A 23,400-nucleotide genomic window follows, 5' to 3' on the forward strand; every position below is an offset into this window, starting at 1 on the left:
TTTTTTCTTTAAGCAGGTCCGGTTCTAGCTCCAGGTCGGCCGGGTCCTGAATTGACCTGCCGGGCCGGACCGGACCGGGTTTCAAAACTATGAGAGAGAATAGGACACGTGGAGACATGGAGGAGGGATAGCTTAATAATTTATTAACGCGGAGCTCTGGGAAACGGATAGGATCGGACACGGTTTGCAATATATTGTCATTATCTTTCTCCACGTGGAGCCAGACACAGCTCACCATTCTGAAATGCAAACGATGCTCCAAGTTGCTGTATTTACGAATAAAAATAAAACCGTGTTGCCATTGTTTATCTGTTTCTTGAAACTATTTAATTATTGTTTTCAGAAAAGAAAAAATAGTAAAGATAAAATCCCCATGTATCTCTTATTTTAAAATGAAAAAAAATATTAAGAATATTTTGGAAATAGATTTATTTTATATTTATATTTGTATTCATTCAACGAAATATATTTATATTATTTCTATATTTATCCCCTTGAGATACTAACCAAGACGGTAATTAAAAAAACAAATTTTGTCTTTAATACATATTTACTCATTGAGAAATTTTATATTGTTCACAAATTAGCTAATGATTTTTTATTAGTTAATTTTTAGATTTATTTTTTAAAAAATAGATATAATTAAGAAAAAAACTCTAAATAAAGAAATTCGTATCACTTTTAATAAATTATTAATTTTATCCTTTTTTTTATATCTATATCCATTTCTTTCTTTATAATAAATATCTAATAAAATATCTTTAATTTCACCCTAAGATATTTCCCGATCCACCCAAACCACTCCACCTGCCCGCCTCCCTCGCTGCCTTTTGTTATGGTTGTACCGTACGCGCAGAATTGAACTTACGAAGAAGGACAGAGCCCTTTTTTTATTTATTTAAAGGCCGACATGCCATATGTTAATTGGCACTATAAAATACGGACACCATTCCTCTAAAAGACTAGTTCTATAACCACCATCAAGACCTGCATAATATAGAAATTTAGCTATTTTTCTTTCTGTTTATTTCTTCGAGTAATATTTTGTTTCTGTGATTATGGCTACTGGGCACGCACCAGGCAACCCCGTTCCAGCTGTGAGAACATACCCGCCGGTGGAGCATCCAGTGGTGGTAGTAGGGCCACAGTACCTGGCACAGTACCCTGTTGAACTCGCCGTCTCTACAAAGCTATGGACTCTTGGAGAGAATGATTTTAAGGTGTCTGACATTAATGGCACCCTCATCTTCCAGGTCAAGAGTAAAGTATTAACCCTGCATGATCGTCGTTTTCTGAAAGATGCAGCTGGTAACACCCTTGTCAATCTCAGGCAGAAGGTATGTTTAATTGCTCTCTGTCATTTGTTCTCTTCTTTTTCAATCTAACCATCACAACAACGATAAGAGTCAATCCGATATCAATTCTTACCGCGTGTTTAATTTATCATTTTCTCCAGATAATGAGCATGCATCGGAGGTGGGAGGCTTTTAGAGGAGAAAGCAAGGAGGAGAAAGATTTGCTTTTCACAGCCAAGAAATCAAAGCTGTACCAATTCAAGACTGAGTTAGACATATTCTTGGGTAAGAACAAAGGAAAGGTCCCTGATTTCAAGGTCAAAGGAGGCTACAGAGAGAGTTCCTGCTCTGTACTTCTTGGAGATTCCAATACCATGCTTGCACAGGTAGCATTAACAAAACTTGTTTCTGAAATATGACAATATTGAATAAATTTAACCAGCATCATCTTCTCATATAGAACTATATGTACTCTGTGGCTGAGGCTGTCATGGAAATTAACACCCCAGATTTCATTATATCATTTACAGTAAAACCTATTATTGTTTTAATCAAGAAAGTTGTCTTCATAATTAATGGCTCATGCCAGTATTTTCTTGTTATGTGAACGCAGATGCATAGAAAACACACTCTCGCGAGTACTATTTTGGCTACAGATAGTTTTGGAGTGACTGTGTATCCTAATGTTGATTATGCCTTCATAGCGGCTCTTGTGGTGATTCTCGACGAGATCAATGCGGATCGCAGTGGCGAAGATTAAATACAACTCTTGGAGTGGTTCTTGATGACATCAATTAATGCAGATCGCAGTGGCGAAGACTGTTTTATTACGAGTGAAGCTCTCAAGTTTAATTGTTCTTTCATTGTAAAAATTAAATGCAATTCATGTTTTATTGCTTTTCCTTAATGTAAAAATGTTTGCCTTGTGGGTGACATAAAGAGTAAAATACATTATTTTTTTTTAATTTTTATGCTGTGTTTTGGAATAAATGATCATTCAATAATATCCCAGTTATTATGTCCATCTACAATTAATTTTTATTTAATAATAACTCTCTATAAGTTAAGAATTAAGAATTGATCAACAAAATTGCGATACATGGACTAGATATTTTTTTATCCCGTAATCTTTCAGTGTCGAGATTTTATTGGTCAATCCATAATATCTAACAGATGGATGAAGTATATCGAAATTCCTTTTTATTTGAGGACAAGGATACCGTCCAATTAGATTATGCATCCAAATTAAACTTAAACCTTACTTAATTTCGACTATTTAAATCTTATTTATCACAGAATTAATAATAATTAATAGACATGGTGTCCTCGAGCTATTTATAGACACGATCGAGGCGAGGCCATTCCCCCTCTAATATATATTCAAATCTTAGACTTCAAACCATTCTCAAATAATTAAAACTCATCAAAACAAATGATGAAATCCTTGAAAAATATTAAGCAAAAATAATTAATTTTTCGCTATCATTTCACTCATTTTCTTTAAAAAAAAAAAACCGTGTCATTTCTTGTAAATCTAAATTATTTTTAAACAAACTTCAAGTTCATAATTTTAAGTGGATCTTCCACCACCAACTAATCACGTTGTTAGATTTCCAGTATCCACTAATTATTTATGAACTAAGAGATCCACTTAAAGCTGGTGGTGGATGCAACGGTCAATAACTTTAGCCAGATGCAATCATCACCACCGACGGTACGTAGATGTGTTAATTTGGGAAAGAAAGCTGCAAAGGTCAAATTCCAAGAGGAAATGGCCTTCACGATTTGCAGGATGGAGAATGGTTGTATTTCCATGACACACCTGCGATGAAATCCGCCGTCGGGGCGCTGGTCCTATAACAAACGATGGAGATGAGTGTCGACTAGATTTTGCTTTATCATTTATTTAAATAAAAGTAAACTAGATTTTGCTTTAATACAACGACCGGAATGAATTTTTTTATTTACAAGTCATGGAGTCAACTAGTACCAGTACCAATAAGTTATCTTTATTTAATTATATAATTAAAAAAATAACAAAAAATTAATTGAATTTTTTATATATATAAAAAAAAAGTGATTATAACAATTTGCACAAAATAGATGCTTGTAAAAAGAAAAAAATGCTTTTTAATTTTGGTTGGTCAGTGCGAATCCCAAATTAAAAAAAAAAAGGGGGGGGGAGAAGGAAAAAATATCGTTGTTGTCTAACCGATAGATAGAACATTATATGGTGCTTCAAATAATACAGTGGATGAGCATTTTTTGCCACTAAAAAAGGTTGCACGTGCTGCTTGAACGTTGCAGGTCTCCTCCACATGCTGGCACGTGTGGTGCATATGCTAGCTTAGTTGGCCTGCCCATCCATCCTAATCCATTATCATTTTTTAGTTTTGATTTTGGTCGCTTAAAACTTAATTGTTTTACATCAATGTAATTTCATTTTTCTTGCCAAAATGAGCATTAAACGAGTATCAACCCTGTATATAGGCAAACGCAATAAACTACAAAGTCAAATTCCAAATAGAATCAATGTAAATGGATCAAATTAAAAAAAAAGTAGTAAAAAAAAAAACATAAATTCTTCCCCTTACCATACATATTAGTCCTTGATATTAAAAAAAAAAAAAAAGACTAAATACTTGTCTAACTCTCAAATTCAATCCCCAAAACTCTAATTCTTATAAATAAATTAAATTAAATTGTATCTTACAAAACCAAGCGTCAACCGAGTGACGAAACATTTCTCCGATACCTTAAGATCCCCATACATATGCATGAAAAATAAATTACTAAAACCAATCGCAAATCAAAGAAATATCGAAGGACCAAATAAGAAGTAAAAACAATTGAGGGATTAAAATGTAAAAAATCCTATGGAACAAAAAACAGAGAGAAGAATCACAGATACAGTGAAACAATGTTTCACTTTTAAATTTTTGTTAATTTAAAGAATTGTTACTATTACAAGCTGTAGCTTTTCAAAAACACGAAGAAGAAAAAAACAACATAAGAAAATATAATAACAAAAAGTTTCAATGGCTAAATCTATTTTTATATGATATGGTATTTTTAAAATTTATTATTATATTCCAAGCCAATTTTAAATTTAAATATATGTTAAGTTTTTAAGTTGAGTTTCTCACTTGTAAATCATGTGATTAGTTCTAATAGATTTTTCTCAAAATCTTGTCATAACAATAGATTAGAAACTTAACTTGATCGGATTTCAAACATTTTAAGCAAACTGATTTATGTTTTGATTTGAATAATATTAAATGATAATGGGGAGAATAAACCATTTGAGATTCGAACTAATTTTAAGAATATCCTAGCTAATATCAAGTTAAGAAAAATGTTAAATATTAAAAATAAATCCTAGAAAATCATATGCTATTATATGATACAATGATGGAGAAAGTCACATATTTTATATTTAACATTATTCTAGTGTAATATTAACAATCATAAGTCCTTTTCTTTTCAATTTTTAAATCGGTTCTTTATTTGTTGTTTATCTTTTTTTTAGTTTAATGTGGGTGTTCGGGCCAGCTTGCGCGCACCTCAACTAATCCCACGGGCCCTGAAGTTAACGACCATGTAAGCCTCCAGTGACCATCATATGAGCAACCACAAGGCTCGAACCTAAGACCACAGAGGGAACAAACCTCTTGATCCCAAGTTCTTACCACTGGGTCACCACCTAGATGGTTATTTGTTGTTTATCTTAGTAACACAAGAGGTTACAATGAATTGAATAAAAAAATAATTTTATCTTTCTTATTCTTTGATTCTTAACTTTTCAGAGTTGCTGATATTGTTTGGCTAAATCAGTGGTTAAATTACCGCTTAAAAGGTGAGGGATTAAGTTTTGTTTGAAATTGCGATATATTAGTTAAAATTTAAAAAATATATATTTAAAATTATTTTTTTATATTTTTGTGTTGTTTTGATGTGCTGATATTAAAAATAAATTTTTTAAAAAATATTATTTTAATATATTTATGAATCAAAAATATTTTAAAAAATAATCATTAACATACTCTCAGATATCCCGAGCTATCTCAATACAAGGGGCTACAAAGGAAAGGAAGGCTAACACATCATCACTTGCTAAGCAAAGAGATTAGTATATATAAATCATAGATGACAAAATCAAATTTTTATTAGGAAATGTTTGACAGTACAATTTAAAAATCCCCACTGGTTAGAGGGTCAATAATTCCATGAAGGAATACTAATAGAAAAATAAGACATGATGTTCTTTCCTGCCTCCATCATTGCCATTAAGTAGTAAGAGTATTATTGTCTGAAAAGAAACAAAGGTTATATAAAAACTCGGTCCACGCTTACATTATATCATGGCCTTAATCTGTCATTTGATCCTGGTCTGATGGTATATTAAAAAATTAGTCTAAGATTTTCTCTCATCCACTTTAAAAACACAGGGAAATCTGCGCTTATGGGCAGGCGTAAGGTGAACATGGGTTGAGGTAAAATTACAAATGGAGTTTTTTTAAAATATTTAAGAAATATTTTTATTATTATTTTTTTGGTATATTTGACAAGAAGAGATTTAAGTAATTTTTATTTTGTATTTGGGACATTTTATTAAGTGAGGGAAATCTTCATTTTATAAAGTATAATTGACAAATATACCTTATTTATATGCTCTGGCCACCTCTGCAATAGTGTCATGTTTAAAATAACAAAATTGTGGATTTTGAGGTTATTTTAGTGATGCATAATATCAGATTTCTTTAACCAGCTATGTACCATATAAAGCTGCCTAGGTACTTTTGAAAAATTGAAGTTTTTTTTATATATCATCATTTTCAAAGTTATTAAACCTAATCTAAGCCATAACTTGGGTTATAGATAGGATAAGTTGGCCCTCTTTTTGGTATAATGGGAAGAAAAAAAATAAAAACCAGGATCCTCTAAGATAACCAGAATCTAAAGAATCAATTAACAACAAAGGATAAATTCCCAGAAAATATCTCTTAAATGCATAAGTCAAAGTTACTTTTAGTTGCCAGTTTAGCCATGTAGTCAGCATATAAATTAGCTTTTCTCAAAGTATGAAGCAGACGAACTTTTCAATTTCATGTCAAGAGTTCTTTAATGTAAAAAATAATAAATCCGAATAAGTGATATTTGTTAAAATCATCATAAATCAATCGAATAGCATCTATAGAATCAGAGTTGCATATGACCTTTCTAAAACCTATATCTCATACCACCAATAAATCATATTTAATTATTAGCAGTTCTGGAAAAACCAAAACCTCTATAACCTGTAAAACCCATCAACCATCTCCTTTCAAAAAAATTTAAGAAACCTCCAAATCCAATCCTCCTCGGGTTCCTAATAAATCCTTCTTCAGGTCTAAGCCATGAGATTATAGTAAGGTGTCTATGTACCATCTTTAGATTATTCCAAGCACCACAACACATATCTTTTAGAAAATAAATTTGATGTAATAACCAGTTATCCCCCAAATATTCATCCCCAAAAGCTAAAATATTTCTTCTCCTCCAACTCCACTAGAGACCAAACAAGAATAACAAGAAAATGTTTGATAAGGCAAATCTTTGAACCCACTCTACCACATTAGAATACTAGAAGCCTTGCTGATTTGTGAGACCTAGTCCAAGCCAAATACTCTTAGCAAATACATAATCTTTAATATAATGTAAAATGTTCTCGTCCTCTTGGTTATAGCCACCACATATTGGAGATGAGAAAATATGGTGTTTAAATCGTAATAAATTAATGGGGAAGACTATTATGAAATAATTGCCAAATAAACATCTTTATTTTTTTCTAGAGCCTTCAATTTCCAATTCCAAGTCCACCTCACATCTGGATGAAGATTTCTAGCTTTGAACAAAAGCCAAGAATAACTTGAATTAGGAGCATACATATCATTTATGTTAGCAGACCACACAATATAATTCGTTGGCCTTGGACAAGATGAAATTGATACCGTCCTGATTTTCTGTTTTACTAAATTTAAAATCTGTGTAGCTAAGTACATAAATGTTCCATTTCCCCCCCACATCATAAATATGAAACTTTAAAATCTGAATCAATAACGTGTATCACATTCATTTTTTACCCTAATATATCGTCCTGCAGCTAAGGGTAAAACCATAAAGATAAAATCTTCATTACCTACTCTGTAGATGGACCCTCCACTACGAAAATTAAATGCCTTGTACGAAAACCACTATGTAATTGAAACATTGGGCGACATGCCATATGTTAATTGGCAAAATAGAACTTACGATTTACGAAGAAGGACAGAGCCCTTTTTTTATTTATTTAAAGGCCGACATGCCATATGTTAATTGGCACTATAAAATACGAACACCATTCCTCTAAAAGACTAGTTCTATAACCACCATCAAGACCTGCATAATATAGAAATTTAGCTATTGTTCTTTCTGTTTATTTCTTCGAGTAATATTTTGTTTCTGTGATTATGGCTACTGGGCAAGAACCAGGCAACCCCGTTCCAGCTATAAGAACATACCCGCCGGTGGAGCATCCAGTGGTGGTAATAGGGCCACAGTACCTGGCACAGTACCCTGTTGAACTCGCCGTCTCTACAAAGCTATGGACTCTTGGAGAGAATGATTTTAAGGTGTCTGACATTAATGGCACCCTCATCTTCGAGGTCAAGAGTAAAATATTAAGCCTACATGATCGTCGTTTTCTGAAAGATGCAGCTGGTAACACCCTTGTCAACCTCAGTCAGAAGGTATGTTTAATTGCTCTATGTCATTTGTTCTCTTCTTTTTCAATCTAACCATCACAACAATGATATGATTCAATCTGATATCAATTTCTTACCGCGTGTTTAATTTATCATTTTCTCCAGATAATGAGCATGCATCGGAGGTGGGACGCTTTTAGAGGAGAAAGCAAGGAGGAGAAAGATTTGCTTTTCACAACCAAGAAATCAAAGCTGTTCCAATTCAAGACTGAATTAGACGTATTCTTGGGTAATAACAAAGGAGAGGTCCCTGATTTCAAGGTCAAAGGAGGCTACAGCGAGAGTTCCTGCTCTGTACTTCTTGGAGATTCCAATACCATGCTTGCACAGGTAACATTAACAAAACTTGTTTCTGAAATATGACAATATTTGAATAAATTTAACCAGCATCATCTTCTCATATAGAACTATATGTACTCTGTGGCTGAGGCTGTCATAGAAACACCCCAGATTTCATTATATCATTTACATTAAAACCTATTATTGTTTTAATCAAGAAAGTTGTCTTCATAATTAATAGCTCATCCCAGTATATATTTTCTTGTTATGTGAACGCAGATGCATAGAAGACACACTCTCGCGAGTACTATTTTGGAGACAGATCGTTTTGGAGTGACTGTGTATCCTAATGTTGATTATGCCTTCATAGTAGCTCTTGTGGTGATTCTCGACGAGATCAATGCGGATCGTAGTGGCGAAGATTAAATACAACTCCTGTGGTGGTTCTTGATGACATCAATTAATGCAGATCGCAGTGGCGAAGACTGAATATAATATAATTTTTTGTTTTATTACGAGTGAAGTTGTCAAGTTTAATTGTTCTTTCATTGTAAAAATTAAATGCAATTCATGTTTTATTGCTTTTCCTTAATGTAAAAATGTTTGCCTTGTGGGTGAAATAAAGAGTAAATAGAATGAAACAACTTGCAAGTGTTTATTCACTTTAACCCTTTAACTTTTTTAATTAGCATTATAGTCTAACTAATAAATTTAGTTTTTAACCCTTGAATCCAACGGATCTTCCTGAAGTATTAAATGCTAATAGATAAGAGAATTGTGTAGTGAAATTGAAGTCCTTCAAGTTTAGAATTAGTTCAGTGTGATTTTTAAATTCCAAAGCCTTTTGTTTGAAGCTCTTCTCAAGTCCAAATCTGACCGTCATATGAAAACAAAGTGAACTATTAATTAATTCAATAAAATATTTCTTCATTTATTTTTTGCAACTGGTACTTGATTATTTAGCCCTTGGAGTGTTTGGGATAAAGATGTGATGAGGTGTGATTGATTTTTTTTTAATTATAACTTTTTAAAAACATAAATCATACATCACTGAAAGCAAAAAAATATATGTTTTTTATTATTTTTTCTGTGATTTTCATTAAAAAAAAAACCCAACCACGTTATCACACCTTTATTCCAAACATACCCAATATCCACCGGTTATTATGTCTGTGTACAATTAATTTTTATTTAATAATAACTCTCCTTAAGTTAAGAATTAAGAATTGATGAACAAAATTGTGATACATGGACTAGATATTTTTTTATCCCTCAATCTTTAACGTGTAGAGATTTTATTGGTCAATCCATAATATCTAACAGATGGATGAAGTATATCGAAATTCTTTTTTATTTGAGGACCCAATAAAACAATTTTTAATTAGCAGAGGGATGAAGTATATCGAAATTCCTTTTTATTTGAGGACAAGGATACACTCCAATTAGATTATGCATCAAATTAAACTTAAACCTTACTTAATTTAGACTATTTAAATCTTATTTATCACAGATTTAATGATAATATAGACGGCATGATAAGTTTAACACATTGATTTTTAGGGTTTTGACTGGTAATAAATTCTTTTATCATTCATTCAATCATTCATTCATTCACGTAGCCTTCAAAAAAGAACATTTGCTTCAAATAATTAACCTAGAATCCAAAAAATAACATTGTGAAATAAGATTTGCATGCACAAAACGAAATTAGCAGCTTAATTAGTTGATATAGTAAATTAAATTACTAGTTTATTACTACCATAGTTAGATTTTAAAAAAAAACTCGAGTTAACTTTTTAAACCCTTGATCCAAATCATGAGGTTTGGATCACTGCACAGAAAAAAAAATCATAAAACCAAATTCCAAACCAACTCAATGTTAAAAGATAAAATTGAGAAAAAAAAATTAATTTTAAAAAAGAACCCAAGAAAAAAAAACAGTCAAAATAATGACTAAAATTGACATAAGAACAAAATAACGTCTTTTAATTTTGGTTGAGATAGCGCGAACCCCAAATAAAGAAAAGAGCAAAGAGGGGGAGAAGGAAAAAATATCAATGTTGTCTAACCGATGGATAGAACATGATGTGCCACTTCAGATAACACAATGGGTGAGCATTTTTTTGCCACTAAAGGAGGGCACACGTGCTGCTTGAACGCGGCAGGTCTCCTCCACGTGCTGGCACATGCGGTGCACATGCCAGCCTAGTTAGTCTGCCCATCCACCCTAATCCAATATAATTTTTTAGTTTTGATTTTGGTTGCTTAAAATTTAATTGTTTTACATCAATGAAATTTTATTTTTCATGTCAAAGCGAGCATTAAACGAGTATCAAAACCCCATATATAGGCAAAAACAACAAACTACAAAGTCAAGTTCCAAATAGAATTAATGTAAATGGATCAAATTTTAAATAAAAAAAATAATAGTACAAAAAAAAAACATAAACTCTTCCCCTTACCATACAAATTAGTCTCTGATATTAACCGAAAAAAAGAGACTAAATACTTGTCTAAGTCTCAAATTCAATCCCCAAAACTCTAATTCTTATAAATAAATTAAATTAAATTGTATCTTGCAAAACAAAGCATTAACCGAGTGATGAAACATTTCTCTGATACCTCAAGATCCCTATACATATGCATGAAAAATAAATTACTAAAACCAATCGCAAATCAAAGAAATATCAAAGGACCAAATAAGAAGTAAAAAAATTTAAGGGATCAAAATGTAAAAAATCCTATAGAACAAAAAACAGATAGAAGAATCACAAATACAGTTAAACAATGTTTCACTTTTAAATTTTTGTTAATTTAAAGAATTGTTACTATTACAAGCTGTAGCTTTTCAAAAACACGAAGAAAAAAATATAGTGTTAAAGAATAATATAAATCATATCTTGGGATCTCACCTCACAGCTTAAGCTATTGGTTATCAAGGCTTTGACATGGTATCAGAGCTTTGATGACCAAGTGGTCTCAAGTCTCATCATCCTCATTTATTTGATAAAAATTAAGCACAAGGTAATATGGGCCTGTACAAGTTTTAAACCCAAAGGGCTTTCACTTGAAGAGGTGTGTTAAAGAATAATATAAATCATATATTGGAACCTCACCTAACAGCTTAAGCTATTAGGTTAAAATGATTCTTTAACACATATTAACAAAAAGTTTCAATGGCTAAATCTATTTTTATATAATATGGTATTTTTAAAATTTATTATTATATTCCAAGCCTATTTTAAATTTGAATATATGTTAATTTTTAAGTTGATCGGATTTCAAACATTTTAAGCAAACTGATTTATGTTTAGATTTGAATAATATTAAATGATAATGGGGAGAATAAACCATTTGAGATTCGAACTAATTTTAAAAATATCCTAGCTTATATCAAGTTAAGAAAAATGTTAAATATTAAAAATAAATCCCAGAAAATCATATGCTATTATATGATACAATGATGGAGAAAGTCACATTTTATATTTAACATTATTCTAGTGTAATATTAACAATCATAAGTCCTTTTCTTTTCAAATAGTAAATCGGTTCTTTATTTGTTGTTTATCTTAGTAACACAAAAGTTACAATGAATTGAATAAAAAAATAATTTTATCTTTCTTATTCTTTGAGTCTTAACTTTTCAGAGTTGCTGTTATGGTTTGGCTAAATCAGTGGTTAAATTATCACTTAAAAGATGAGGGATTAAGTTTTATTTGAAATTGTGATATATTAGTTAAAATTTAAAAAATATATATTTAAGATTATTTTTTTATATTTTTGTGTTGTTTTGATATGCTGATATTAAAAATAAATATTTTAAAAAATATTATTTTAATATATTTATAAATCAAAAATATTTTAAAAAATAATCATTAACAAACTCTCATATATCCCGGACTATCTCAATACAAGGGGCTACAAAGGAAGGCTAACACATCATCACTTGCTAAGTAAAGAGATTAGTATATATAAATCATAGATGACAAAATCAAATTTTTATTAGGAAATGTTTGACAGTACAATTTAAAAATCCCCACTGGTTAGAGGGTCAATAATTCCATGAAGGAATACTAATAGAAAAATAAGACATGATGTTCTTTCCTGCCTCCATCATTGCCATTAAGTAGTAAGAGTATTATTGTCTGAAAAGAAACAAAGGTTATATAAAAACTCGGTCCACGCTTACATTATATCATGGCCTTAATCTGTCATTTGATCCTGGTCTGATGGTATATTAAAAAATTAGTCTAAGATTTTCTCTCATCCACTTTAAAAACACAAGGAAATCAGCGCTTATGGGCAGGCGTAAGGTAAAATTTCAAATGGAGTTTTTTAAAAATATTTAAGAAATATTTTATTATTATTTTTTATGTATATTTGACAAGTAGAGTTTGTAATTTTTATATTTTGTATTTGGGGTGTTTTATTAAGTGAGGGAAATCTTTATTTTATAAAATATAATTGATAAATATACCTTATTTATTTTTGAAAAAATTTTAGCTGCAAGCTTATGAATTAGCTTTTCTCAAAGTATGAAACAAACGAATTTTTTAATTTCGTATCAAGAGTTCTTTGATGTAAAAAATAACAGCTCTAAATAAGTGATACTTATTAAAATCATCATGAATCAATTGAATAGCATTTGTAGAATCAGAGTTACAAAAACCTCTATCCGATACCACCAATAAACCATATTTAATTGCTAGCAGTTCTGGAAGAACCAAAACCTCCATAACCTATAAAACCCATCAACCATCTCCCTTCAAAAAAATTTAAGAAACCTCCAAATCCAATTCTCCTCGGGTTCTTAAAACGAGTTGTCATCCGCATCTAGTTTAACAAGTTCTTCTTCAGGTCTAAGCCATGAGACAGTAGTAGAGTGTTTATGCACCACCTTTGGATTATTCCAAGCACCACAACACATATCTTTTAGAAAGTTGATGTAATAACCAGTTGTCCCCCAAATATTCATCCTCAAAAGCTAAGATATTCCTCCTTCTTCAAATCCACCAGAGACCAAACAAGAATAACGAGGAAATGTTTGATGAGGCAAATCTTTAAACCCACTCTACAAAATCAGAACACCAGAACCCTTACTGGTTTATGAGACCTAATCCAAGCCAAATACTCTTAGCAAACACACAATCTCTAATACAATGTAAAATGTCCTTGTTTTCCTAGTTACAGCCACCATAGATTAGAGATGAGGAAATATTGTGTTTAAACCGCAATAAATTAGTGGGAAAGTTATTATAAAATAATTGCTAAATAAACATCTTGATACTTATGTTGAAGATACTTATGTTGCAGTATTGATGTCCACGATTTCCTTCCTTCATTTATGATTTGCCAAGTTAACTTACCTAAAAGAGCCACGTTATGCCAATCTTGTCTCTCTAATACCCAATCTGCCATACTTTCTTGGTGAGGACACAATATTCCAATTCACCAAATGAATTCCCCGACCTGAAGTATGTCCGTCTCATATGAAATTTCTCACCATTTTATTAATTCCCAAGCAAACCGAATGTGGAAGCCAAATCTGCTGCATAAAGTAAGTAGGGATTGCCGCCAAAACCAATTTTGCTAGCGTAACCCTTCCAGCCTTATTCAGCAACCGACCTTTCCAAGCTGCAAGTTTAGATTGAATACTCTCCATAATAAAATTTAGATCTACCTTCTTAACCCTACCATGAATTAAAGGGAATACCAAGATTGCTAGCAAACTTAATATTAGAGATTTGTGAGAGGTCATGCTTCACCCTTCTACTAACATTGTTGGAGCACATTACTCTTGATTTATCAAAATTCACCTTTAGACCTGAAGCACTGCAGAAAGCTATGAGGACACTAACAAGCATACGCATTTGTGCCTTGGTAGCTTTGGTAAACAAAAGGACATCATCCGCAAAAAGCAGATGAGAGATACTTGGGCCGCCCTTAGAGACATGAATTGGCAACCAAGTTTTATCAGATACTTTCTTCTTAAAAAGACAAGCAAGCTTCTCTATACACATCACAAATAAGTAAGGCGAAAGTGGGTCTCCTTGACGCAATTCCCTTGTTGGGGAAAACACTGGCAATTTCAAACCATTCCAAAGGAGAGAAACTGAAAAAAACTGAACACAAAACATTATCAACTTAACAGTGCCCGTCAGGAGTCCAAAGTCTTTTAGGGTGGATTTTAGAAAATCCAAATTAATCCTATCATATGCCTTTCCAAGATCAATTTTAGCTACCAATATCTCATGTCTACTTTTAGTCCTATGCATATGATGCAAGACTTCCTAAGCGATTAAAACATTATCAGTAGTACTGCGACCTGTTATAAAGTTGCTCTGAAGAGGGCCAATAAGATCATCAAGATAGGGTCGCAGTCTGTTTACCGGAACCTTGGTAATAAGCTTATAAATAACATTACATAAGCTTAAAGTTGGAATGATTCTCCTGTTTTGGAATCAGAACCATAAACGTTTCTGAAATCTTTCTGCTAAAATTACCTTGCTCAAAAGCGGTTTGGATTAACCTTCATATGTCTTCTCCCACTACATCCCAATAAGTTTTGAAGAAGAAAGGCTGGAAACCATCCATACTCGAAGCCTTAAAAGGCTTCATACTCGAGAGAGCTGCAAACACTTCATCTTTAGTAACCGGTTTCATCAATCCGGCCACCCTAGAATTAAAACGAGATTTGAAGAAATTAATGGCCTCAACTTGTAACTTAGCATCATCTGAACACTAAGAACCATCAGGGAGAAAAAGGTCATATATATATCATGTTCCTTCGCCTTCCAATATGAGTGAGCGTATTAAAATAATATTATTTAAAAAATAAATAAAAAGTTCATCATAGAGTTTTGATTTGGGACAATCAGATCCTTCAAGTTTAATTGAGTCACCTTCCACTTTTTTTTAATTCAGCTCGAACCAGATTTGGAATCCACCTCCCAATCTGGTTAGGTTCAATAAAACTAATTACTATTGAATTTAAGTCCAAAAGTTTTAATTATAAATGCACTAACTTTATATAGACAACGTGTATAGAAATTGGATTTAAACTTAGCACCCAAATTATGACAAGAGAAAAGATTAAATTATAATAAAAACTATTCAAAAGTATTTGATAGAATTTCCTTCATAATTGGGAAAATATTTAGAAAAACCTTATTCCCCAAACTTTCCTCAAATATTTTTATTTCAAGAAAAAATAAAAAATAGACAAATAATATCAACAAAAACTCAAATCAAAATTGGTCCAAACAGTGAAGTTATAATTTAATCTATTTTTTAAAAGTAATTAAATATATTTTAATTAAAAATATATATGATTAACTTTTTAACTATCTTTTACTTAAAAGTAATTAAAGATATTTTAAGCACAAAAAGAATTCTTGTAGTATTTTTTAAAACGTAAAATTGGTTTTTGACTGATTTTCAAATTTGAATAAAATGTATAATTTCAGAATAACTTAGGAAATTATTATATTCACTCCAAAACGAATTTTGTTAAGCTTGTAGAAGGAGGGGAGCAGGGGCCATTACTAATAATTCAATCCACAACTATTTTATTAGTTTTAAGCAAATATAAGTTGTGTATAAAAATGAATTAACTATTCTAAATTGCCTATCAAATTTTATAATATTTAAAGTGTTTTTGTTTTTGTGATCAAAAATACTTTTAAAATATTTTAAATTTTGATTTTACTTCAAATTAGTTTTTTTTATGTTTTTAAATCGTGTGTTGGTGTTAAAAATAATTTTTTAAAAAATATAATATTGTTTTGATGTATTTTCAAGAAAAAAAACACTTTAAAAATAACCGCTACCACAATCTCAAACACTACATTAAAATATATATATATATATATATATATATATATATATATATATATATATAAAAAAGTATTGATGAAGAGAGAGAAAATTTAGAATTTAGCATTGATAGACATAAACAGTCATAAATGAACAAGTAAAATTCAACAACTTGGAAACAGTCAAGATGATGAATCCTATGTTTATCGCTTGAATGAAGAAAAGAAATTGGCAATATATCCCTCTAATTTTAAGAAAGTTTTGGGCCATCCAATTTCCTAACATATTCGCAGAGCCGACCCTGATTGTGACCTTTAATACTCTTTTTTGTCCAATCTACCATGACTTTTTATTTATTTAATATTTATTTCATGACTCGTCACAGCCATCCTTTATCTCTCTCTACCCTCTACCCCTGCCTTCAAATTATCCGAATAAAATTATAAAAAGAACTCAAAAAATAAGTAGCAAAAGCCTGGACCTGATTCTCGCTCTTCTATTCTTATTTGCTGTGTATTTGTTAGTAAAGTTGAAAATACTTATTTAAAATTATTTTTATCCAAAATTAATGTATTTTTTATGATTCTTTTTATGATTTTAACATTTTTTATATTTTAAGAATAAGTCTTTCGTATTCGCCTTTTAGGTACACTATTCCCGTAACCAAACTAAGTTGTAGCTATGTTTTTTTTTTAAAACAATATATTAAATTAATGATTTTTAAATGTTATTACATGTTGTATTTTAGAGGAAAAATCATTTTTAAAACATACTTTCAATCACATTATCAAATACATTAAAAATATATTAAAATATTTTTTTTATTTCTACTATCAGCTCATTAAAATAATTAAAATACACTAAAAATATAAATTTTATATTTTTAAATAAAAATCAATTTTAAAACACATCAAAAACAAAAGCTAACGTATTATCAAACACTCACTTAATTGGAAACCATTCTATCATAATCAGGACCTGTTTAGAAGTGCAATGGAAATTATTTTTCAAAGAGTTTTTACTCGAAAATATATTAAAAAAATATTTTTTATTTTTTAAAATTTATTTTTAACATTAGCACATCAAAATGATTCAAAAAACCAAAAATATTATTTTATAGCAAAAAAATTCAAAGTTTTTTGAAAGCACGGTTCCACTATACTCTCAAACACACATTTAAACCTCGTTTAAAACTGCATTTGCATCGGAGTTTCAACAAAATCTGAATTGTTTTTGTTTAAAATTAATATTTTTTATGTTTTTTAGTTATTTTGATATATTGATATCAAAAATAATTTTTTAAAAAATAAAAAATATATTATTTTAATATATTTTCAAATAAAAAATATTATAAAAAAACAATCTTCTCCACACTTTCGACACCTCCTTAATCAATATATATATAAAGAAAGAAAGAAAGAAAGAAAGAAAAACGAAATTTCCGGGGAGAGAATGGCTGGAAAAAAGGGGAAAGAGAAAAAAACAGCAAGTCAAAATAAAACAAAATGCAAAGAAAAATCAAGGAGAGGTGAGGTGGCCCCAAGATAAGTAAGAACTAAAAATCCAAGAAAATTACAGGAAACTCACCTTAATTTTCTTTTCTTTTTATTCTTTTCTGCCAAACAAAATATATAATAATATTATTAAAAAAGAGAGAGAGAGAGAGAGAGACAGAGATATACTTATAAGACTCTCTCTTTTTCTTTCTTTCTTGCTTTTTATTATTTATCTTCATCATCATATCATAATCACAGTCGCCTTCAATTTTCTTGTCAAACAAACACCACCCAGAAAACACGAGAAAAGGAAGCGAGAAAGAGAAAAGGAGAGAGATTGATGGCTCGTGCTATGGGGATGGGGATGGGTTTGGGTTCATCTTCTTCGGCAACTGTAGCGGTTGATAAAGCAACAAGCGATCTTTTAATCGGTCCTGATTGGACTATGAATATTGATATTTGTGATTCTGTTAATTCTAATTACTGGTAATTTATTTTATTCTTTTCTTTATAGCCCATCTTTTCTTTTTTTAGTTTTGGTGTTGACTTTGATGTTCTTGCTGAGAATTTTACGTTTTCTTTTTCAAATTTTGATAACAGCTAGGTTTTATGTATTCTTTGTACTTGTATACGTATGTATGTACGTATGTATGTGTTGCAGATTCTGTTTCTGTAATTCTTTTTGGTGTTGTAGCTGAAATTGAAAGCTTAATTCTTTGCTATTTGTCAGTTACGATCAAAGTAATTTTTTTGTTTTTTTTTCTTTGAAAAAACTTTGAATTTTATGTGAAATAAAGATTAGCTTTTACAGGGAGTTGTTCTTTTTTTTTAAGTGGGTTTTGTAATATTAGGATGTAGTGTTGGTTGATGATTTTATTTTTTTTTATCAGGCAACCCAAGGATGTAGTGAAAGCTTTGAAAAAAAGGTTGCAGCACAAGAGCCCTAGAGTCCAACTACTTGCTTTGACGGTACTTCTTTTTTCTTGAATTTAGTTTTTTCTATTTTTTTCTTAATTTTTCATTTCCATTACAGTTTTTTGAATTTGAACACTTAGAGCTTGTGTGTGAGAATTTTTATTATTATTATTTTTGCACCACTACATGCATTTGAATTATGTATTTGGAATTCGTGGAAGCTGTTGTTTATAAAGTTCTTTTTCTTTTTTGGTGTTTTTGGAGTTGATTAATTGAGTGAAAAATTTACTTTGTAGCTTTTGGAGACAATGGTGAAGAACTGTGGTGATTATGTCCATTTTCAAATTGCTGAAAGGAATATATTGGGGGAAATGGTGAAAATCGTAAAGAAGAAGGTAACTCCTTGATTTTCTTGCTATAATTATTTCTCCATGACTTCTAATATGTATTCATTTTAAGATCTCTGTAGAAATTCTTTTGTTGGCTTTTTAACCATCAGAGACCAGTTCAAGTGTTAGATATCACACTATAGATGGTTGCCATTCAGAGTCCTCTTGTAGTTGTAATCTTGCAGCCATTCTGTTCGAGAAGATGTTAATATTGAGCTCCAGCAATGGAAAATATAAAATGTTAGCAGAATTATGTAGTAGTGAAATAGAGTTTTGGATATACAGTAAAGAGATGGAACTGTTTGTGTTGCAGTTGATACATTGTTATGCTGTGTGTTCTATGGAGATTCCAATAAGGGTCGTTCTCCTCAAAACTTGTAACGAGGCCAGCAAAAATGGTTCAGGAGGAGTGGCAATCTGATTTATGTAAGAGTAGGATAGTAAGCAGTAGTTTTGGCCCATCTTAACTAGGATAACAGATAAAATATAATATGATTGCACTTCTTGGTGCCTTTTCCATAAGAAATCATAGTGGTTTTGATGTTAAATTTCCCAATTACTTCGCCCTAGGCCTCCATTGGTATCAAATAAGATGAACATAGTTGATTTTGCGTGAGAAAGTTGAAACCTTGATTTTTGTATTTTTTTTCTCATCTAATCACCCTCTTACATTTTCTTCAAAAAACTAAAAAGGGGCTAGGATGGGGAAGCTTTGATCTTAATTTAACACATATTTTAATGGGATGTGCAGACAGATATGCATGTGAGAGATAAGATTCTGGCTTTGATTGATTCTTGGCAAGAGGCATTTGGCGGGCCTGGAGGAAAACACTCTCAATATTATTGGGCATACGAGGAATTAAGGGTCAGTATTTATTTGATCTACTCTTGCTGGGTTCAGTATGTGTACATGATTTATTTATTTTTTTTTAAGTTGACTTCGGAAGTGGGACTATAATCATTGAATGTTAGGCATCTGAACATAATTCCTAGGTTTTGGATCCAACCAAATATTGCAGTGAACTGTCAATTTTTGAATGGTAGAAAGATGTGCTCTTGATTTGATCAATGTTAAAACTAATGCATGATTCATAATAAGAGTGCAATCAAATGATGCTATGGAAGAGTATAATCAAACAAGATACAAGCCAAATCCTATGGAGGAAATATTGTCCATATGCTCTTACAGCCAGATCATAAGTTTTTTCTTTCGTAGTAGTTAAATAACAAATTATGCCAATATTATATGGAATATATACAGAAGAATTAATTTTTAGTTATGGGGTGTGTGAATGGCAGCGTGCGGGAGTTCAATTTCCCCAGCGTTCATCAAATGCAGCTCCAATATTTACACCACCTGCAACCAATCCAACATTGAGGCATGCCCAACCTGGTTATGGAATGCCTAGCAATTCTTCTAGTAGACTCGATGAAACAATGGCCGCGGAGATTGAAGGCTTAAGGTAAGGATCGATGGCTGGTTTGCACTTTGTATATGTCTATGGTGTATTCTAAAATTCCCAAATCTCATATTTTGTATTTACTGATATTTTTCTTAATTATCATAGTCTGTCAAGTTTGGATTCCATGCGGGATGTTATGGAGCTCTTGAGTGATATGCTTCAAGCTGTTAACCCTAGAGACCGTGAGGTATGTGCAGTGAGCTTTTTACCTTAGGGAAACGAGGGAGTACAATATTTGAGATGTGGTCCTGCTCGTTTTTCAGGCTGTAAAAGATGAAGTTATAGTGGATCTTGTCAACCAGTGTCGATCCAACCAGAAAAAGTTGATGCAGATGCTAACTACAACTGGGTCAGTCACTGTTTAAATTTCAATTTTGCTGAAAGCATGTTCTTGATATAAGATAGTTAGCTATATGCTTGTCTTATTTTCTCCATGCACATGCGTGTTGATCCCATGCAAGTCTGGCGCATGAATATCTGAAAAGTGTCTTGGTTGTGATACAGGGACGAGGAACTTCTTGGTAAGGGTCTTGAACTAAATGACAGTATGCAAATCTTGCTTGCAAAACATGATGCTATTTCTTCTGGCTCTCCTATGCCAACTCAAGTTATAAGTTTAAGCCCCAAATCAAGTGAAGGATGTTCCTCTGACATCAAGCCAACTGAAGCAAGAGATGCCAGCCCAAGATCTACGACTAATTCTGCCATGCCAGTTGCTAATGTGACAAGGAGTGCAGTAGATGAAGAGGATGAAGAGGACGACTTTGCACAGCTTGCACGCAGGTACTCATGCTTATGAAAATAATCATAATTTCTTCATGGGTGATGTGAACTATTATTAGCACATTACATGTATGTGGGGGTATTGCAGTTCCATCACTATGGAACCCATCATAAGGCAATCACTAGGTGGGAAATAAAACATTTACCATTACTGGCGGCCAGCATGATGAGGCACTAGAGCACTGATTGCTGGATAAAAGACCGCTCAGTTTATTTTAAATTGGTAGCTGGCCAACCTTTATGGAGATCTTACAAATTACTGACCCATTTCCTTTGTTCATGTTCTCCATCATGGGTTTTACCGATGTTTTGATTTATATTTGCTCTTGTTTTGTACCGTGAACGCAGGCATTCCAAAACACAGTCCGGTTCATCTCAAAGCTCAGGTGGAACAAATGGAGCTCTTGTGCCATTGGATGTCGGCATGCCCACTGCATCAACCTCTTCCCCAAGCAATTCTCTGGCACTTGCTGATCCATCTCTACCAGTTAAAACCATGAAAGATCAGGATATGATTGACTTTTTGAGCCTTGCCTTGTCAACAACATCAACCTCTCCTCCCACCCCTCCCACCCCACCAGTCTCCAACCAAGCCATGCCTCAGATACCTCCTTCCTCCAGCACACAAGGTTATCCCTATGTTTCTCAAACTTATCCTGTAAACCAAGGGCCTGTTCCATACAGCAGCTATGTCGTTCCATGGGCCCAGCCTCAAACTCAGCAGCACCAATTACAATCTCCATCTCAAACCCAGTTACAGCCTCACTCTTACCAACATTTACGTCCTCCATCACGACCGCAGCAACAGTTGCAACCTGAACCCGAACAGCAATCAACGCCTCAGCCTCAGCAGCATTTGCAGCATCAATCTAAACCACAATTGCAACCTCAGTTCCAGCCACAGTTGCGACCTGAACCCCAGCAGCAATCAGTGCCTCAGCCTCAGCAGCATTTGCAGCATCAGTCCCAACCGCAATTACAACCTCAGTTCCAGCCACAGTTGCAGTCACAACATCCTCAACACTCATCTGTCTACCCACCTCCACCCTGGGCAGCTACACCTGGATATCTCAACAACCAAATTCACACATCCACTACAAATAACATGTTTTCATCCCCCCGATCCAACTCAGCTGCATCTTATACTCCCATGCAAGCAGCTAGACCTATGCAGCAATTTAATTCCCTTCCCACAAGAGTAGGCAATGGATCAATTATTAATGGTGATTCAAGTTCTGCTTCTAGGGTACCTGCACCTCCAGGACAAAAGCAGTCCTTTGTTCCCTCTTACAGGTTGTTTGATGATCTGAATGTTCTGGGAAATGCTGATGGAAGGTTTAAAATGAATGGTAGCACACCGCCAAGCTTATCAGGATCTTCTGGCCAAAGTATGGTGGGTGGAAGGAAGTGAAAAGCTAGTGGTTTAGGATTACTGAAACTGAATTTATATCTTTTGTGAATATGTCTAACGCTGGTGAATCTCTCAGTTTGGAGTGTCTAAGAAAGTTCTTTAGATGTATCTAAGAAGGTTCTTTAGATAGAAGCAATTATAGATTTGCGCTCCCATTGATTGGTTGTAAATCCAACTCTTGTGTAGCTTTGTTTGCTTGTCTCAATGCTTCTCTATGATTTTTCTCGATATATGAAATTGATGTGAGTTTTAGTGGTTTGAGCTCCTATAACATGAATTCTGGAAAGTGAGTCAGCAACGGAGGTGTGGTTTAATCGTGTTTTTTAAAGATTTTAAATTATTATTTTTTATTTCAAATTAATATTTATTGTGTTTTGGATATTTTAATATATTGATATTAAAAATAAAAAAAATAAAAATAAAAAATATATATTATTTTAATCTATTTTAAAACAAAATATTTTAAAAGATAATTTCTACCATTATTCCTAAAGCTGGCTTCATCACTTCAGCCTGTCTTCCCAATTTATTTGTTGAAATCTCCTCCGTTGTACAAATAGGATGTTGAAAAGTCATGATGTGTTGAAAAATCGAAGCTCTAATAATCTCTTTGCAATTTACCACCATTTCCCCAATTTACCACCCTCTGCTTATTTCAGGGTCAAGTTGCAAGAAAAGATTTAAATCCCGTGCGCAACATGTCAATAACAAGATTATTTGTCTGGCAAATGGCTGGATGCTTCAATGTCATAGTGTAATTAAAACAACTGAG

At 32.2% G+C, this 23,400-nt stretch overlaps 2 protein-coding genes and 1 long non-coding RNA gene across 5 annotated transcripts; 2 read left to right on the forward strand and 1 right to left on the reverse strand.

Annotated features, from left to right (window-relative positions):
- Nucleotides 1-1,051: 1,051 nt before the first annotated feature.
- On the reverse strand, nt 1,052-8,024 carry LOC127904430 (uncharacterized). The gene is made up of 2 exons (XR_008057599.1): nt 7,877-8,024; nt 1,052-1,151 (listed from the first exon to the last, which is right to left on the reverse strand). It is a non-coding gene; the product is annotated as an uncharacterized LOC127904430 (long non-coding RNA).
- Nucleotides 1,059-9,000, forward strand: LOC7488767 (protein LURP-one-related 15). 3 transcript variants are annotated; one of them, XM_052447945.1, is made up of 4 exons: nt 1,059-1,253; nt 7,979-8,062; nt 8,183-8,407; nt 8,636-9,000. In XM_052447945.1, the coding sequence occupies exons 1-4, from the start codon at nt 1,059-1,061 to the stop codon at nt 8,780-8,782; spliced, it is 651 nt and encodes a 216-aa protein (XP_052303905.1). In that variant the 3' UTR covers nt 8,783-9,000. The 3 variants fall into 3 exon arrangements, with proteins under 3 accessions (XP_052303905.1, XP_052303906.1, XP_002323048.4); XM_052447946.1 differs by lacking the exons at nt 7,979-8,062; nt 8,183-8,407; nt 8,636-9,000 and adding exons at nt 1,457-1,681; nt 8,408-8,589 and having other exon boundaries at nt 1,059-1,337; XM_002323012.4 differs by lacking the exons at nt 7,979-8,062; nt 8,183-8,407; nt 8,636-9,000 and adding exons at nt 1,457-1,681; nt 1,909-2,319 and having other exon boundaries at nt 1,059-1,337.
- An 8,832-nt stretch (nt 9,001-17,832) lies between these two features.
- LOC18106351 (TOM1-like protein 6) lies at nt 17,833-22,886 on the forward strand. Its single transcript, XM_024587770.2, has 9 exons — nt 17,833-18,153; nt 18,558-18,636; nt 18,879-18,977; nt 19,723-19,836; nt 20,271-20,434; nt 20,540-20,621; nt 20,698-20,783; nt 20,939-21,217; nt 21,566-22,886. The coding sequence occupies exons 1-9, from the start codon at nt 18,008-18,010 to the stop codon at nt 22,626-22,628; spliced, it is 2,112 nt and encodes a 703-aa protein (XP_024443538.1). The 5' UTR covers nt 17,833-18,007; the 3' UTR covers nt 22,629-22,886.
- Nucleotides 22,887-23,400: the final 514 nt, after the last annotated feature.

This window comes from Populus trichocarpa, chromosome 16, assembly GCF_000002775.5.
Source record: "Populus trichocarpa isolate Nisqually-1 chromosome 16, P.trichocarpa_v4.1, whole genome shotgun sequence".
Classification (NCBI taxonomy): domain Eukaryota; kingdom Viridiplantae; phylum Streptophyta; class Magnoliopsida; order Malpighiales; family Salicaceae; genus Populus; species Populus trichocarpa.

Bases quoted from the DNA above. Each gene is read 5' to 3' on its own strand.
- LOC7488767 (XM_052447945.1), top strand. From the start codon at position 1,059: ATGGCTACTGGGCACGCACCAGGCAACCCCGTTCCAGCTGTGAGAACA. The intron at 1,254-7,978 runs GTCAAGAGTAAA...CTCATCTTCGAG, and splicing joins ATGGCACCCTCATCTTCCAG to GTCAAGAGTAAAATATTAAG. The intron at 8,408-8,635 runs GTAACATTAACA...ATGTGAACGCAG, and splicing joins CCAATACCATGCTTGCACAG to ATGCATAGAAGACACACTCT.
- LOC18106351 (XM_024587770.2), top strand. From the start codon at position 18,008: ATGGCTCGTGCTATGGGGATGGGGATGGGTTTGGGTTCATCTTCTTCG. The intron at 18,637-18,878 runs GTACTTCTTTTT...TTTACTTTGTAG, and splicing joins TCCAACTACTTGCTTTGACG to CTTTTGGAGACAATGGTGAA. The intron at 20,435-20,539 runs GTAAGGATCGAT...TAATTATCATAG, and splicing joins GCGGAGATTGAAGGCTTAAG to TCTGTCAAGTTTGGATTCCA.